General features: G+C 36.5%; 1 protein-coding gene across 1 annotated transcript in view; it reads left to right on the forward strand.

Moving 5' to 3' along the window:
• The window catches only part of snta1 (syntrophin, alpha 1), a 33,991-nt gene extending 28,686 nt beyond the window's left edge, over positions 1–5,305 (forward strand). Inside the window, exon 8 of the mRNA XM_080891343.1 lies at positions 52–5,305. Within this exon, the coding sequence (XP_080747469.1) occupies positions 52–144 (93 nt within the window). The 3' untranslated portion in view covers positions 145–5,305. The remainder of the gene's footprint in view (positions 1–51) is intronic.
• The last annotated feature ends 14,066 nt before the right edge of the window (positions 5,306–19,371 follow it).

Below are 19,371 nucleotides of genomic sequence, written 5' to 3' on the forward strand. Positions count from 1 at the left end.
TTTCCTTCATTTAATCATGTTTCTTTTTTACATATCTGTATCTTCTTACAGCAACTGGACCTGCATTGTTGCCCTAAGACCTTAGTCTTCATAATCCACTCTTTCCTGTCTGCTAAGGTCAAGCGACTTGGTCTCTTGGCATGATAAAGGCCGGAACGTCACAATAGGAATATTCAATAAAATTTATGGTACAGCCTGGGAACTCTGAAACTCCAGACGATGGGAGGCTTGGGAATAATGCTGACAAGCCTTCCTAAGCCTCTAAAAATCATCTTTGGTCAGGCATCTCCTGATCCTTCTATGGAATGAACTGCAGCAATGCAACGATGGTTGTTTGTTGAACTTGTATTTGTAAGGTAAAACGTTGGTGCAAGTCAGTAGCCACTTAAGGGAGCTTGCATCTGTCAAATCTGTCACAGTATGTCATGACACTTTGTGATGACAAACTGTACGAGTACGACTGCCTGTATCTTAATGTTTCTAAGCTTAAAGCCCCAGACATTAGTTTTTTGTCATCACATTGTTTATCTTTATTTCATAAGTCAAGATGGGCCTTTGTCTTGAGAATCTTTTCATCTTTCAATCTTTGCTTTATGTGCTGTGAACAAAATCATTTTGTTGTGAATAACAAAAGTTATTTCACAAAAGTCCTGATTGATGTTGGACAAACATTTTCATAAAGGCAGCTCGAATGGAGTGACAGGATGTCACGGCTGATCGCTACATAATCAATAGTCTGTACTGAACAATGTACAGAATGGAGCTATTATGATATGCTGTTCATGTGGATTCTTGCCAATACCCTGAAATTTTTCATGCGTTTTAAGACGACCTCCAAAAGAAAAGTAAAATAGATTTTTCAGTCTAGCTGAAATACAACTTTCATTTCACCTTTTTCTACAAAAAGTAAAACCATATATTTAAAAATGCTATTTTTTTGTGTTTAAACCACAAAATATTCATACCAAATACAAACCTGCAGTGCTTAACAATTTTATTATATGGAACGCCAGGACTGCCATAATGAATTAATTAAATACACCATTAAATAATTAATTAAATGTGGCAATAATTAATTAAAATTGGAATTAATTAATTAAATAAATAGTTATGACACATGTAATTAATTAATTATTGACACATTTAATTAATTATTTATGTATTTCACATTTTAATTAATTATTGACACATTTAATTAATTAATCATTGACACATTTAATTAATTATTTATGTATTTCACATTTTAATTAATTATTGACACATTTAATTAATTATTTAATGATATATTTATTTATTTCATTTTGGCAGTCCTGGCGCCTGGCTCTCGTCATGAAATAATTTTATCTGTCAGCCTCACCCATCAAACTCAGGGGGCGGGGTTAACGCTGCCCATGCAGCTTCTCTAACATTTGATTGGTTGCCGTGCAAAGTAAGTCAAAACAGGTCGATCCTAGATAATCGATTGCTTGTGTAGACTTGGGGCAGCCAGGTATCCCAGAATGCAGATCAAATCACAGGCAGCAATGGTGGTGGTGTAGTTTTAAAATACCCCGTTTTTCTGTCACCAGCTACACTTTTAACAGTGTTTTAGCCGCGAATGTCGCGCCGTATGTCTGGTCAGGTTGTCAACATAGAACATGCTTGCAAAAGTGCTCAGATGTTTTCAGAGATTTCACTAGCTCTGCTAACAGTTAGCATGCAGAGTGCACCGAGGGGGTACATTAACCGGTTTGTTTACATATTCCACTCTCCGTGTTCCACATGTTGCATTCGCAGATTCTCATTTTCACCGAACGATCGTCTCTTTCCGCCTGGTCTTGTGTCTCTGTGCTTCTGTAACATAAAGAACGAGCTGACATTTTTCTCACGAAACCAGCGATCAGCTCAGCAGACCCTCAGTTTACCTGCATGCATCCTCCTCCTCATCTGTCAGCTGTTTAACACCTGCTGCTAATTCAAGAAACACGCCTAGTTACCTGGTGATAGTCACAGTTTAACTGGGCAGCCGGTGCTCGATATAACGCAATGTCAGCGCATTTTTCTGCACAAGATAAGTAAATATAGTGTTTTCCCCGAGCGCAGAGCTGCTGGAGCTTGTTTCCTTACAGAGCACTTTATAGGCGAGCCAGCTTTATCAGCGGCTGATGTCCAATCACCGGCACACAGCTTTGAAACCTCAGCTGAGTTTTAGCTCTCAGTGGTTAAACGCTGGACTTCATTCACTCAGGTTCTGTCTGTCGGGTCACGTTTACTTCGCTGTTTTATTTACAACTGAGCAAATCGGTTTGGCTGAGGTTAAAGTTACGTTTCATAACTGCATAGTTTCACAGACGTTTAATGGTTCACTGGCACATGTGTTAGACTGAACTATCATCTAAATATCATCTGTTTTTTAATAGTTATTCAACTGTATTCTAAGCACCAGCTGTCTGTTAGAATGTGATTTTTTTTCTCTCTCTGTTGGCAGAGGTATAAAAAATGCGCAGGAAAATCTGACATGCATGGCGAACTTCACCGACGATATTTAGGGAGGAATAAACACACATCAAACATAAATGAACCATTTGCCTGTCTCCATAATTGAGAGAATTTTCTCTTCTTATGTCAACACTCTCTCTCTTTTTTTTTTCTTTTTTTTTTGCTTTTTCGGTCATGTTATGTTTACCTGTCAAAGGCTTGTTACAAACTATGAAACACATCGTGCAGACTTCTGGATGTTAGAAGAAAACGAATACTGCTCATGAATGAGACTAAAGGCAGGAAGGTGTCCTTTAAAACTAAACATGTTAATAGGACCTCCCTGTTTATATCATAGTTTAAGATATAGCACGTGTATTTCAGTAATAGCCTGCTGAGGCCACTATACGTGCTGGCCTCATATCAAATGTGAAGGCAGACTGAGTCTATGTTTGACGTTTGTTTATATCTAATCTTCCTTTTCAAACATTTAAACAGCAGCGAGTCTGCAGCTGAGGGAATACAAATTCAAATTGTCGGAACAGGTTTGCTCGTTTCTTGGATTCATTTGGTGATTTATTAAATGTATAACTGTTATTCTAATCTGCTGCTGAGTCTCTTACACTTTTCTTTATGCTGTATATTTTCACGTCTCTGGAATAGTTGGCAGTTAGATAGTCAGCTGGGAAACTTTGTGTTAACTCATGGAGCTGAGGATATCGTGGATATGCTGACCTCGCTGCGTGGTGTACAGAGCGAGGTCAGCATGATTAATATTCACAATAAAAATATTAGCCGAACATCATGAAGTCTGTATATGTTTCATAGTGTCGAACAACCTTTGTACAGTTAAAGCCAGCAGTTACTACATGACGGAAACACCAACGTTATCTCTTTTATGTGTTTATACACAGGTCACGCTGATTACTGAACAAAAACCCAAAGATCAGATGTTAAACAGATTTATTTGCTCTCTCTCCTCCTTAAACATGTTTTTAATGTTAGTTATAATTCAGAATTGGCGACTGAAACACGTAGGACACATAAGAACATCAGGAAATAAAACACCGATAAATATAACCTCAGTAAAAGAAGTCAGCGGGGGTTACTACAGCTGTGTACTGGGGCCTGCGCTTTGTCGGTGGGATTGCTTGCGAGGCGAGCGGGTCTATCCCACGCTTTGCCGTGAGACTGGGACGACATCTCCGAAATCATCGAAACACTTTTGCAAAGAGGCTGTATCTTGACAAACCGACCAGACACATGAAGATTAAACCACTACATTCTCGGCTAAAAAAATATTAAAACGGTATTTGGTAACACACAAACAGGGTTTTTCAAAGCTCAGTTCTGTTAGCTTCCACATGCCGGTTGTTGTGTGCTAGAAACAATGGCCACCAGGCCAAAGCAATGGTTTTGACTCGATCAGCGTTAACCCCGCCCCCTGAGTTTGATGGGTGAGGCTGACAGATAAAATTATTTCATGATGAGAGCCAGGCGTCAGGACTGCCAAAATGAAATAAATAAATATATCATTAAATAATTAATTAAATGTGTCAATAATTAATTAAATGTGTCAATAATTAATTAAAATGTGAAATACATAAATAATTAATTAAATATGTCAATAATTAATTAATTAAATGTGTCAATAATTAATTAAAACGTGAAATACATAAATAATTAATTAAATGTGTCAATAATTAATTAATTACATATATCATAACTATTTATTTAATTAATTAATTCCAATTTTAATTAATTATTGCCACATTTAATTAATTATTTAATGGTGTATTTAATTAATTCATTATGGCAGTCCTGGCGTTCCATATTATTAGACCATCACCTGATGTAAGGTTTATGCCACAGCTTCCCTGAATTAACAGTTTTGATATTTACCAAAATCGTGTTTTATGCTTCCGTAATGGTTAATCCACCAATAAGTTCTCTAATCAAAATATTTATAATGCTACAATATCATATGTGTTATTCATGAATTTTCAAAGTTACTATTCATAAAAAAGTTGAAAAAGTGCAAAAGCGCATTATTATTTTTGATTAACATGCCAAATCACAGTTATTTACTTGGATTTCTCAACAGAAAAACAAAAATCTTAGTGGTTGAACGTTATGCTTGATAAACTTCTAATTTCTGAGAGAGGGTCAGTGTGCCAGCACAGATTTAGGTATTTGGTTTGTTTCTTGACTAATAATTAGCAATATCATTTTTAAACACATTTTTGACAGATATTTGTGTTTTCTTGTTTTTATGACAGGTCGTGTAATAAATTTGCTAAGCAGTGTGTCTTAAGTATCAATGGCCTTAATCAGTCTTTTTTGTCAGTAACATAAACAATCTAATAAAAAAAATATCCTGTGTTTCACAGCACTGACAAAGGTTTTCATTATCATTTATAGATGACATACAGCCAGCTTAACTATACTTCTCTATGGATATGGAGTTTAACTCTTACTTTATGAGTTAATGTCTTTGTTAAGTACTATATTCTTAATACAGAGGGCAAGTGCAGGCTTGGAAAGTTTTACCACGGTCTTTTCAATGTTTTTGTATTTTTTTGTTTAAGAACCTAAGAAAGTATATGGAACTGTTATGTTGGTCACTTTTGTGTTGTTATCTGTGCTGACTGGACATCTGCAATTTGGGGCCTTCTTTCTTCTTTGAACACTAAACAGACTTCTATTAACATATATATATATATACATATATATATATGTACACAACTAAAATTGTTTGCTTTCAAGAATAAAATGTATTGTATATTCTTATTTAAACAAATGTGTGCCTTGCAGGGTTGTTTGTATATAAACATGTAATAAACTTTAACTTTTATTGTTTACCTTGCTTGTGCTTGATTATTATACTATTACTACTATTATAATTCTCTAAAAACAAAAGAAATATTATCTACATTTATTATGTAAACTTGGTTAAAGCTGTACTAATTATCCATACATTAATAAATACATAGATTCATCAATTAGAGCACACGTTTCTTTATACTGGCCGGGGACCAAATAGCACACCACTGATTCAAAATTAGCAGAAGCTAATCCTAGCAAACAGCCACCATCTGTGGTGGCTATCTTTTTTTGCAAGTGTCAAAGTGGCCCTGCCCACTAAAGATGTATATTACCATAGGTAAGTTTAACCCATAGACTTTGAGATGAGCAATTTCTTGGTTGCAAAAAAACCCCCAAGATGGCACAACAAGCGGTGAATCTGATGGTGGAACCTAATATGATAATAATATTTTTTGGAGTGTAAACATGTTTCATTAACGTGTAAAGACATGTAATTAGCATGTCTCATTAAAATTGAAGTATGGGCTCTATCCGGCATGTTGAGCAAGCCTCAAGCAGACGTTCAAGCAAGTGCAGTTAAGGATACTTTAATGTGAATTTCATTTTTCAGCTTACAACAAATTCTTAACTCTTTTCAGCCTTTCCAGGAGAACATTTGTTTTAGGTAATACCACTATTTTTGTTTTTTTGTTTTTTTTATTGTATTCAAATTTGTAGACAGGACTATTGACAGAAGCTTAGCAAGTAAAGCAAATCAAAAAGCATATAAAATGTGGCTTTATATGCTTTTTGGAGAAGAGGACAACGCAGAGGAAACTGAGCTAAAGTACTGTAAATACTGGCCTCATGTCCATCAAGTATCCAGCAGCTTGACTCTTAATGGCTTGGCTGGATGTGTAAATAAGTTAGTTGATGGCCAAAACAACCATGTGAGGTTAATGTGTCTACATTGTGACCCACATCATCTCTCTAAATCCCTCTTAAGCCAGACTCCTTTTAGTCAGCCCCAAATCACTTGATATATTCAGCTGCGTGTTTTATATCTCATGGTCTTTAACGAGCCGTTCCACCGAGCAGATTCAGACAGCGGATCTAGCCTTGTGCTGTCTTTATTTAACAGTCCCAGTTGGTGGTCTGACAGTTTTATTAAGTCCAGACAGATCTGTAGAATGGGAAGAGCAAAGATGATGATGATGAGATACTTAAGTCAGCAGGGTGTGTGATGGAGACAGTTAGGCCTGCTGCTAGCCATTATAAGAAGAGCAAGCAAACAGTCCACTCTCCTGTATTTTTACTGTCATTAAGGAGCGTTATCAGTGAGGCCCAGATGCTGTTTTTAGTAGACAAACTGTCAGTCTGTTAATGTGTGCGTGCGTGTGTGTGTGTGTGTGTGTGTGTGCATATGGCCTTTTAAACACAGCTTTGAATCTGAGTGTTTCGGAACAGCACATAGAAATGGCAGACTCTAGTAATAACAAACTGGGAGTTGTATATTAAATCACAATAGAGTGTTCACATTTGATCATATCTTCCCCCCTCCTCCCCTTTCAGTGCTCACCCCTCTTGTTTAGACGTTACCATGGCAACGGCAGAGAGCTCTGTTCACCTCTTCCATTATGGTTGCTGCTGTTAAAATTGTCAGTCAGGCTCTCAGATGCTGCTGAAGAGGAGGATCGAGTTCTGTGAATATATTTTGATCAATACAAATGTAAGGACGCTTAGAAATGAGAAAAATTGTTGGGAATTACAATTTGAGTAGCACGAGACGCTAAAAGAACATGTTGTACTAGATAAACACACTCATGTCATACCTTTTTTTTCCCCGATGAAGTCTGGAAAGGCAGAAATGACATACAAGAAGAAATCTCTAAATTAGCTTCCTATCTGCTTTGGCATCAGGGTGCTTGTATGAATGTGTACACTAACCCCAAAGACAGAAAGAAGAGGCAGATCATGACTTTGGAAAATAAATGAAATAAAAATTATTATAACTGTGATTATTAAAAAAAAAAAATGTTGCATGGTAAATAAAACACAAAAATTGATTTGATCGCCATCTTCTACTAAAGAGTTGGAACGTTTAGGACAAGTTTTTTGTGCTACAATTTCAAATAAAGTGTTATTTATTTAAAATATATTTAACTTTTTTATTTTGGATAGGTTGGATAGGTTGTAATATGTTGAAATATCTGGTAAAGTACACATTATGCAACGCTGAATAAGATGCTATTACACTGGATTTTTTTTTATTCAAAGGCATTATGTGTCATCTCCCTGGTTTGGTTTTTGGTTTCCATCTTCTGTTGAAGATATGGATTCTTCATTCGTGTATTTGAGTCTTTCTTTGTTTATTTTGTACAGTTTTTAGTTTAGTTTTCTTTTTTTAAATTAAGTATTTTTAGTCTTTTTTATTTTGGTGGAACTTCTGTTCCATCCTTGTTGTGCCTCATTTCTGTGTTCATGCACTGGTCCCTATATGTTCCCTTGTCCCTCAAATCTTGTGTGTTTTTTGATTTCTTTTGGTGATTGAAGCAGTTTGTTTTCACTTCTTATCTTCCTACCCTGTGTCCCTGATTGCTTTCACCTGTTGTTTATTATTTTCACCTGTGATTGCATCCTCATCCTTCCTGTGTGTCATTCCCAATCAGCTGTCAGGGTTGATGTTTTCTAATGTGTTCCACGTTCATGTTACGGGCTTATATTTAGATGGTACTTTCTATATTCTTATTGCAAACTCAAAATGCTGTAGACTACAAGCCACATTTAGTCATTCAGTCATTTACATTCCTACAGTGTACCTATTGTACTTAACTTGTGATTATTTTCATTCATATCACACTTATCTTTTGATCTTTATCCAACACCTTGATGAAAAGTTGTAGATGAACTGTGTGATAATTCAATCATTCATAATTTTCAGAATGACACCGATGACAGCAGTGATAGTAAGAGAGATTATACTGATGATTGACTTATTCAGTCCAAGTAGCTGCACCAGTGGTCTAAATATTACATTTAGCAGTGATTGCAATTTTTTTTTTTTTTTATAAAGGCTCATTTTTATAAAGATCACTAGTTGGGCAATAAAGTTTAATAATGATGCCAAATGGACAATCTGGGTCTGTGCCCAGCCTCAAGCTCAGGGATATATTTAATAATATCCTTTTGTCATTGTCGTTTCAGGACTGAGGACCCAAAATAGCTGTTCCAGTGTACAGTAATTGCATATGTGTAAATGTGAGTTTGAATGTGAGTTAATTCAGACAAAAAGAGTATGCTTTATACTCAGTGCATCCTGTCTTTACAGTACTTTACATCAAACAAAAAAAATGTGCTTATGTCCTTACATTTGTATTATGCAAATGTGTCAGGAACAGTATAGAATAGAATGTATAGTAAACTTTACTGGCATTGTGCTTACAGTTATCTCACATAAAAGGTCACAGAGTTTATGTATGAGAAGAAAGAAAGAGAGAGAGACTCTGCAAACCTGATCTGGATGAGAGGAAGATGGATGAGCGAATATATATACACTTGTATTAACTGTGCAGGTGTTTTCATGCATTTTGGTGGGGGTTTTTGTAACTACCAAAGAGCGATGCCATTGAGTTTTGTAAATGTTTAACACATATGCTCAAGTGCAAGTTTTTCAGTATTACAGGCTTGTGATCCTCATACTGGCATTACACTCGTAGCAGGCAGGTGGCAGTGGAATACTAAGGAATGAGAGACAAATCCAGTGTCAGTGTACCTTTCAGAGGCAGTAGGGGTCTCTGTGTCTCCACACAGAAGAATCACAAAGAGAGTACTCATGTTCTGTGTGGAAAGAGAGAGAGAGAGCACTCAAGCTTTGATTGGTCCTGACCAAATTCAGAACAGGACATCCCACAATATTCAATACTGTGCCCCCCTCCCCACTCTTCCCTTCCCACAAACACAAAAGGACTACAGAGTAGAAAGAGGACAAGAGATTAATACTTAGGCTCAAGCAGAGCAATTCATATTCCAATTGGAAGAGCATGTTATCTATTTTCTCATACTCGTTCATTGTGCTTTTCTTCCTGAGAGGCATTCGAATCAAAGCAGGGTTCAACGGGAATCAAATGCGACTTTCAAGGAACTGAACAATGGCAACAACATTTAGCATAGCTCGAACATGTCAACGTTGCACAGAATCCAAAAAGAAGCAACCATGCAATCACTTTTACATCAACTCCTCAATAACCATGTCAAATATGTACAGAGGGATGGGGTGAGGCTAACGCCGAATCCTGTGTCATTGGAAAGTCATTCATCCAAGCTTAATCAATCTAGGTTGTTTGATTCAATTCAAACTGCCTCCTGGGCAGAAGAGAGAAAAAAACAGAATTAAAGGGAAAGCTGACTCTTTCCAACTTTGACGAGCTTCTCACTATCTCCTGTCTCCTTTATTTCCCCTTCCTTTTTTTTCTCCCCCCCCCCCCCTCTATTATTCTCTCACCGGGCTCCTAGAGGCAGGAATTATAGGTAGTCATTTCATGCTAAGGTATAGGCTGAATTTCTTTTTTCAGTTACCTTATTTTTTTTAAAAAGAAACTGTTATTACTACTGTATGTCTTAAAGACCAGGTTAGAGTTATTAAATATGCCAAAGCGAATTGTATTTTCGCTCAAGTAAGCTCCTTGGAAATATTCCATCAGGGCACCCTTTTATTCTTTCCAAATGTAGTTATGAATTTTAAAGTAGACTTGTTTTACTGGAGGAGAGAGCTGTGTGATCAGAATACTGAGCAAAGCTCAGATTGGACTTCCTTGTTCTTGGAACATTGAAAGGGAGACTGTAGCTGTCAACAGGAGAGGTGGAGAAGAGAAGAAGAAAGAGAGGGAGAGGAAGAAAGTGGGAGTTAATATTGCTTGATGTCAAGCACTTTAAGTACTTTTTTAAAAATTGCAAAGTGGGAAGGGACCATATTTCTTTCAGAAAAGTGTTAAAGTAAAATATTCTATGTGAGTGTGTAATAGCTGCAAAGGAAATGACAGACAGATATTTTGCTTGTGGGCATTTTAACCATTTAAACATATAGTATCATCATCATATAAACACACCAGTCCCCCTACCCCACCACCCCACCCCATCCTGCCTTCTTTTCATTCCATTTTTTTTTTTTGGTATTCATGAGCATATGCTCCTGTGTGAAGTCCCCTGTCAATAAATATGCACAGTCTTAATTGTTCCCATCGCAATTAGAATACAGTTCTGTTCTTTTTGGCTCAGGTGTATGTTAAAGCTCTTTCTTTTGTCTGTGGTTTGGCACCTCTGATGATTTCCATGACAATCATTTGAGTGAGCAAGGAAGTGAGAAAAAGGGAAAGGCAGGGAGAGAGAGAGAAGGAGAGAGAGGAGGTGAGAAACAGTTGCTGGAATAAAGCCCCATCTCAATCTGAATAGCTTATTAATAGAGCTGGTCCCAGGCAAACAGATGGCAGCTGCCAAAAACAAACACAGAAATCACAGAAATGAAAACCCTAATTCAATTAGGTGGGAAGCATTCCTCACTGCAGCAGTTATTGAGCAGTTTCCATTAATTTGATAATCCATTTTTCAAAAGAAATGTATTAAAAAGTGCCTTTTCCAAAGTGTTCTCCTGTGTTTGTTATCCGAGGCTGATGAGCAGAGAAAGGAGAGGCCACAAGCTGCATGTATGTGGGTGTGAGAAGAAAACAGGATTTAAGTAATTACTGGCTCATGCTTAACAAATGCAATTAAAGTTACTAATGAATGATTACATCGCAGTGTTCCTAATATGAATTTGTTCAGATTAAAGTAGGCTAGATTGGTGAGGTAGGTTCTGTGTTGTTTTCACACTAGCACATTTCTTTTTATAGCTAAATCATTAAAGGGCTATTACAGAAGGAATAGAAAACAATCCATTTCTGTAGGCAATGGGTAAAGTTGATCTATTTCTTAAAAATAATCATATTCTGTTAGAAGTTGCACTGTTAAAAACAGTAAAGTCCTATCAGCTAGATGTACAGCACTGAACTGTAATTTTACAGTGGGGCTGTTGTACTCGGGAACAACAGTGTCTTATTGTACAACACTTTACAGTACTGTGAAGTAAAATAGTCTGAGCTCTTTGGTTGCCATTAAAGTTTTATTTTACTGTTGCTACTGAAAAATTCATAGACAGTTTATTATTATAAAATAACTGCAAGTTCTCACAGATCTACCCTAAAACAACTTTCTTATCGTTCTTGATCTATGATATTAGCTTTGTCACGGTTCCCCTTTGTTTTCATCTTTTACACATTTTAGTGGCTGAAAGGATTGCTGGAATTTCCCAACATGTAGAGGATGCACTTTCTTTTAGATAAAATCTTATACGGACATTCATTGTTTCCAGAGGATGAATCACGACTTGTTTCACTTCAGCCAAAAGCTTTAAACTTAGTTTCAAAGAGAAAATGGTTCACTTGTCCTGTCTAACCCTGTTTTGATATTTTTCAGTAAGCCAACATTTGTTTTTCTGAACAGGCTCCAAAAGCCCAAGATGCTATTAATTAATGTGGAACAGAATATATAGCACTTCTGTAGTCATACTGGCTCCTCTAAATACTGCTACAAGCAGCATTAAATATACATGCATATAGTGTTTTATATAGTGCATTATTCTTTGTACTTTAAACTGCTCATCTACATCACACAGACAGTCTCCAGATAGGTTTGAAACAAAGAACCCTTTTTGCTGTGAGACAACAGTGCGAACCACTGCAACACATTGTCTTAAACGTCTGACACAGAGATTCTGCACACATCAAATGTAATAAAGGTTCAATTATTTTTGCAGAAAACAAATATTTATTAGTAAAAGTCACAACGTTAGATGGTGGCCTTAATCTGAATTTTTCCCTGTAGCTCTCAGTGAGTGATTGAGCTCAGGATGATTTTTTGAATTGAATCCCAAGTTAGAATTCAATCCACATTTTTCACCTGCTCCAAGCCTTTTAAGTCAATTTCTTAAAAACCAGGGAGACTGATTGAAAACACTTTAGACTGATAGAAAGTATCATTACTTGGAAGAGATGCAGTAAGGGATGAAACTAAAGAAAAAGAAGAAAAACATTCTTGTGTATTTGATTCTAATGAATGCAGATGCACCTGACAAAAATAAATGTCCCTTGGGAAGAAAAAAAAACAAGTTTGTCACACAGACATAAATAGAAAGTGAGAGGGTTTAAAGATAGAGCGGCATATTGGATTTGAAATATGAAAATTGCAATCATCCACAAAGCATTCTGGATTTTGCAGGTACACAAAAACTGTAATTGGTAAAAGAGGAAAACTACCTGAGCATGACATGCCATGCTTGAGACACAATGGAGTTCACAGTGATAACAATAAGACAACAAGGCAATCCAATTTGTCCTCCCTTTAATTTCCTTTGAACCAAACAGCATTCTAAATTGATTTCTTTTGCTCAGGAACTGACAAAAATATGACAATTTTCAGAGATCAAAAGATGCAAAGAGATATTCATCCCACCTCTTAGTTGATAGTGCAAAAACCTTAAAACTTTTTTGATTTGATGTTTCTTTCCAATTGTTTCCAGTGATTTGTTTGGTGAACAAAAGTCTCACAGACATCAGGTCAATCACCCGAGATACTGAGTGTGACACACTGATTAAAGTGAGCTATAAAGGTCAATGTTCTTTACACTGGAGAATGTACTGCAAAGAAAAAAGGCAGTAAAGACATCTTCCAGCATAATAGTGCATCATCTAGCATTTAACTGTGGCTATCGTTGCAAAAGAAGCTCAGATTTATAAAAGATCAGAGAGATCTGAGCTGATGTCTTAGGCATGCTGACGAAAAAATGGACAAAAATTAAAAAGGAAAAAAAATTCCCCATAATTTTTAAAAAAGAGATTCTGGGAAATATTTGCCATTATGAGCCACGAATTGCACACAGCCCTCATCTGCACTGACAGTTACTTGGTAAAATTATACATATACTTCGTGATAAAAGCATTGAATAAATGCTCAATTTTCTCTGCACAAAGAAGCAAGCTGTAAAAAGTTATTTTTCTGCAGTCGCATTGTGTTTGAAGTCTGTTGTTATCAGTGAAGTGGGGGAAAAAGAGTGGCCAAAAGAAATATCCTATCATTAAATTTATTCAAAAGTGTAATAAAAGAAATCACATAAACGTTTAATGAAGAAGCATGTCTGCAGCCTGCAGAACAGCTTGGGAAAAGACATAGTATGTTTAATCATACTAACTATGATTTAATTGGTTTGAACATCAAATTTCAGTATGAGAATGTCATAGTGGTTGCTGATGTTCCCTGAACAACAATATTATGTTCTTGTTATTTTTCATAGTCAAATTATACATTTAGACTTTAGATAATATAAAAGTATTTATGTCTATATTTTTAACTAGCTTACTTCATACTCCTCAGTAGATTACCAGAAATACTAGTCATTGCATACTAACCATGTAGCTATTTCATCTTGAATTCAGTCAGATTTATCCGATTAAATGGGTCAACAGAACAAACTAAAGAAATTATTCATATAACTGTGGGTGTAATGTAACACATCTGTCTGACCTTCATCGTTTGACGGCAGCTTCAGAGTAACGATAATATGAAACACAATACACTACATTAGCCAATGCTCAGCCAATAAAATCAGTGGTAAACTCTGTCAAAATATTACATGCAGTATATTGAATATGGTGGGCTGGACAACCTTGTTCCATTTTGCAGGATCTTTATTTTTCCCATATGTTGCATTTGATAATTACACGTTTGAAATGAGCAGTGTTTCTTGCGAGTGTATCACAGCAATGGTAAGATAAGTAAATCACTCTAATGTATAGTGATGCTATGTTTACTGTATATTGGCAAAGCATGTTCCACAGATTGGTTGCTATGGTGCTGATTTTAAGAACATAACTCCTTTTATACCAACCAAATGCTAGGACTGTCTATTATAAAACATGCCAAGATGTTGCACTATATAGAGTTGAATCCTTTCCCAATCCCATCATCAGACTTATTTTAACAGTGTTACATGCCATGTGCATGACAGACCCGAATACCTATCTTCCTAAGTAACTATATTGTATTTTCATAACAAGCCTTTAATCCCAAACATCTGGACAGGAACCTTATTACAATAACACAACCGTTTCTTTCTGACACTCTCTCCAGCATGCAGTTATTAGAGGATCTAAGGTGGAGCATGTGTGGGCGATATTGCTCAAATAGAGCAGCTGCAGTGTTTAACAAACATCTAAAATGACTGCGTATGTTTGGTCGTCTTTCTGTGGCTCCAGTCTGAGGTGATCCAGGGCATAAAGGGACTTGACTTTCACAGACGACAGCAGTGGTGATGAGAAAATAGTTATGTGTGCGGTTCATGATCTGACTCATCTCCACTTCAAGTCAAGACTTAAGAAATGCTGAGATGAAGAAATGTGAAACTTTATTATTTTACCTCTTAGTCAGTGAGAACTGCGGGTTTTTTACAGAGATGAGGGTTCTTGTCCCACAGCCAAATGAGTGGGTGGGACTGGGGGACAGGAACTGTGCTACCTATCAAAAAGGGTGTCATCTGGACACTACTGACTTAACACTCTAAACCACAATGTTCACATATACACAAAAATCGAAAGTGCAGTATGAGCTTTTGTACATCCCTTTTTCGTTGCAGTTTAATAGAATAATGTGTAGGAAATATGCATTGTCTGAAATGAATTACACTGTGACAGTGAACCAGACCTGCAACAACTAAGTTTTTGGTCACTCTTAGATTGTGAAACAAGCAGTGGACAAATGTATCAACAGTGATCTGCTCCCTGTTGATACAGTGAGCAGATCAACAAGCATGCCTTTTAAGTATCCATGTTGCATTGTGAAATAGAAAGCAAAAAGTCTAGTGTCTTACATTTGAAGATTAAAGATAATTATTTAGATCTGTTTTAGTGTTATACATACCAGACAGAAATATCTGCCTTCCAAGGTACTAAATCTTCCATTGTTTCATTAGTTAGTTGACATATTAGACACATTGATGTTAAATGGCTAATTACTTCGGAAAAGACATGGGGTGTTTATTAATTATTGGAGTTGATTTTTATTCATTAGCAAGTGGCAGCATCATAAAACAAATTTTCAACAGATTACTGCAAATATTTAGCTTGGCTATGATGCAGTAACAGTAATAACTGTGTAGTTTTTGCCATATAATGTCATGAAACCCACTTACAAGGTGTGAGGCAACGTTGCTAAATTGATATTGATACATTTAAATTTGAGTTAATCCAATCATAGTGAGAAACTCTTCCTCACCTGATGTATCACAATGAGTCTGAGGGGAATTTTAGATTTTTAAAAAAAATGAACTCCTCATTATTGAACAGATATATGCAACCCGTTGAAACATTTGTTTGTAATATTGCAAAAAAAAAAAAAAGACAGGAAACGGATAAAATTCGGTCACCACAAGACCTACCGAAGGGTTGCTAAAACTGACATAGCATATATGCTGGATTACGTAAATGTCTACAGGTGTGAAACCGCAAGTATGCTTTGTGCCTCACCTTTCTGATATATGTTGTAGCCCCATGTTTGCTTTAGTGTTTTGTGCAACAGCATGAAGCTGATACTTAGGTGAACCAACTCAAAAAGAGCTATCTATACACGTTTGTTTTGGGGGTGTTTTTGGCAAATTTTTAGTGTTTGATTACTTAGAAAAAGCACTTTAGCTCTTTTTTTGTAAAGAAAAGCAGAATAATTATAAGATTTCATGTTAAATTGTTATTCGCGAATTATGCAGGAAATCTTCTGTTTTGTAGATTAACCAACACATTTTGTGCAGTACAGTCAGCATAAAAAAGAAACCTTAACTGATTCTCAACACAAAGCGAAACTCATTTCTTGTTAAAACCACCCACATTTCCTGCTGTTTGTTTCTCTTACCGCAGCACCAAAGTTGCAACTGAAACATTTTGTCTATATGCTGCAGTGGCTGGTCTCTGAGGGTTGGTGTGTTTGGAGTTCAGTTGCATGTAAGCGTTTCGTTTAACCATAGTACTGACCTTCTCACCTGTATCAAGCTAAACTCAAAGGACAGAGGGAAGCCAGTATCATGGAATCAGCTTCACCCCTCCCCCTCATTTAAAGTACACTGGTAATGAGCAAATATAGAAGAATTTTAAACCTAACAGGGGAAATTTACAAGTGTGTTGGTGATGAAAATTTTCCATCGCTGGCTATTCTCAACTTGCAGTCCAGGCTTTTTTGTAATATAAATAAAGAAAACAAAAGTTAATGCATGTACGGTGTGTTTCTAGCACTAAAAAACACTGGGTTATTTGGATCATAAAATATTTGAGGACACTGCACACATCTGTCCATATTGTCTGTCTTTGCATTTTTGCATGCAAAGATACTTTTGTGGTAGTTTTAACCTTTTGGACGACACATTAAAGATAAACTTTTAAAAGTTTCTCATCACCGTCTACTAGATGGATACCACACTGACCCCGTCTTTCTCATCCTGCCTGCTGTTACTCATATCATCCATTTAGTTGCAGCAGTGGTCTTTTCAAATCAATGGAAACCAACAAGACTGCTGCACTCACCTCTTCTCAATGGCATCCTCCACCATAAATTGTTGCCTTTCATTCTCTGTTGGCCTCATGACTTTGACTTTGGGATGAGGGATGGGATTAAAGGAGCTGATGGAAGTGTCAAATTGATATGGTCTTCTAGAAGTATTTACTACGGTATTACTTCAGACAGTGATTGCAAGCACAGACTGAATTCACAGTAGAGCAGAAACAGCCTATTGTTACCACACCACTTTTGTATGCACAAATATACCTACAGCTAGAGAGGCAACACCCAAACATAAAAAAGAAGAAACACGCTTCCATAAGAAGATATTCATACGAGCACAAGACTGCATGCACACAAAAGGCACAGAGGCAAGTCTGTGTGTCTTCACCCAAAACCTCTTTTATCTGACACTACATTAAGAATGTATGACTGTGATTTTCATATAATGTGTGTCATATCACAAAGTGGCAGGTTTTCCAATTGTCCAATAATGATCTATTTGCCAATTCAATACTACTGAAGAAGAGACGGCAGGCAGACATAACATGAATAAAACATTGAATGAAGGGATCATGACAGTTCCATTTCAATCTTTCTTCCCCTCTCTCATAAAGTCTCTAAGAAGACTTGTGTGCAATTGGGGTAAAATCAGCACTTGGACGGTTGCCTGAGTTTGTATGCACATTGCATTCCTCTGTTCTCTTTATCTCACACTAGACGCCTACGATGCACTACTTTCACAAGCAAACGTCTTCTCGCATCTGCTCTCTTGTTTGTTAAAATAGTTTACTGGCAATATCAATGCTGGCTGGTGCACACTGTATCCATGGTTAATTAGTTGATGCCATTGGAGCCCTGAGTTGAATGTAAATTTAGGATACAAATATGTGACCTTCCTTGGTGAAAATGCAGTGTACAGTACAGAAAGTTGGGGGTGTTTGTGATTTTTTTAAAATAACTATTACCACGTCTTCACAAAAGGTGTGATCATCTAATTAGAGAAGGAAAAAAACAAAAAGAGAGACATTAAGTCCGCAGGGAAAAGAGCAGGCGTGATCACTTTTAAACTTTTTAGTCTTTATTATGCAGGTTTGAAATAAAAGAAGCATTGTGACACAAACCGATGCTGCTGGCAAGAAAAGAAAAGAGCAGCACCCAAAATGTAAAAAATAAAGAAATAATCATTGTTGTGGTCATCATCATTAAGTTTATCAAACCAAAGAAAAGAAACAATAAAATAAGAATAAAAATATACCTCCATCATAAGAAGCAAAGGTGATCTACTTTATTTTATAAATAAGAACCTGTCAAATGGCTGATGGGCAACTAGCAGAAAACAATATGCTGATAACCATTTAAAATATTTATCATTACTGGCTTTACAAATAAAATAACTACAATTGGCAGGGTTTTTTTGTACACAACTTAAAAAGTTATAGTTTTGCAGCAACTAAAACTGAAATGATGCTACACTTAAAGAGATAAAAATGAGATGTCTTGTCAGCAAAATGCATTTCTGTTAATCACACAAAAGTTTAAAAAAAGATGAGATCAACACAACCAAACACCAACTGGAAAGTTATAAAAGTCACCGTAATGTGGCTGTGATGGCTCCATTCACATATTTCATTACTTCACTTCTCATTGTAGAAGGACACAAAACTGACATTATGGTCAGACAACATAACAGAAGGGTGGGGCAGGCATTTTGAGGCAATTTTTTTTCACCTGCAACATTACATCTCATTTTATTTCACAGCGCTTCTTTCTCTTTTTCTATCTCTTTGCTCTCTGTCTCTCACCTGGCTCTTTCCATTTAATGATCTGCAGGACACATATTGTGTATTCAGTTTTAGATTGAACTTTATTGGAAAAAAACACACCAGTGAGCACAGATTTAATGCAAGAATGAGAGTGTGAAATACTCCTCTGAAATCCAGCTGCACAAGGCTGTTAAAATTCACGAGAAAGACTCGACGCCCGAACGCTGAGACACTCCTGCACACATGTGTCCGTGCATGTACGCACATACATACTCAGCCGCACACGTCATGAATGTGGTACATTCTAACGTCCAGGCATGCATGCGCCCACAAACCCACCCCCACACACACACACACACACACGCACACGCGCACACACAATGACTTACAGGTAATATTAAAGAAGAAACAAATCTATCTGGACTTCCAATTCCCAATTTGATCCCATAAAAGTGATATTTACAATCACACTGTGACAGCTCATAGACCTCAACAGGTCTTTAATATTAAAAAAGATTCTTTTTGTTTTGTTTCTCTTCCCCACCCAGACTTTTGTATTAATTTGCAGGCCCTTAAGCAAAGCTACGATAACATCAAGGCCTGCTAGAACCTACTAAATGTTAATATTTCTCTATAGAACAGGGCCCATCGCTTACTGGCAAAAAAAGAGGAACGGCTTTGCAAGCCAGAAATAAATAAAACAGCATCAATAACAACA

The sequence above is a fragment of the Rhamphochromis sp. 'chilingali' genome, assembly GCF_963969265.1.
Source record: "Rhamphochromis sp. 'chilingali' genome assembly, chromosome: 9".
Lineage (NCBI taxonomy): Eukaryota > Metazoa > Chordata > Actinopteri > Cichliformes > Cichlidae > Rhamphochromis > Rhamphochromis sp. 'chilingali'.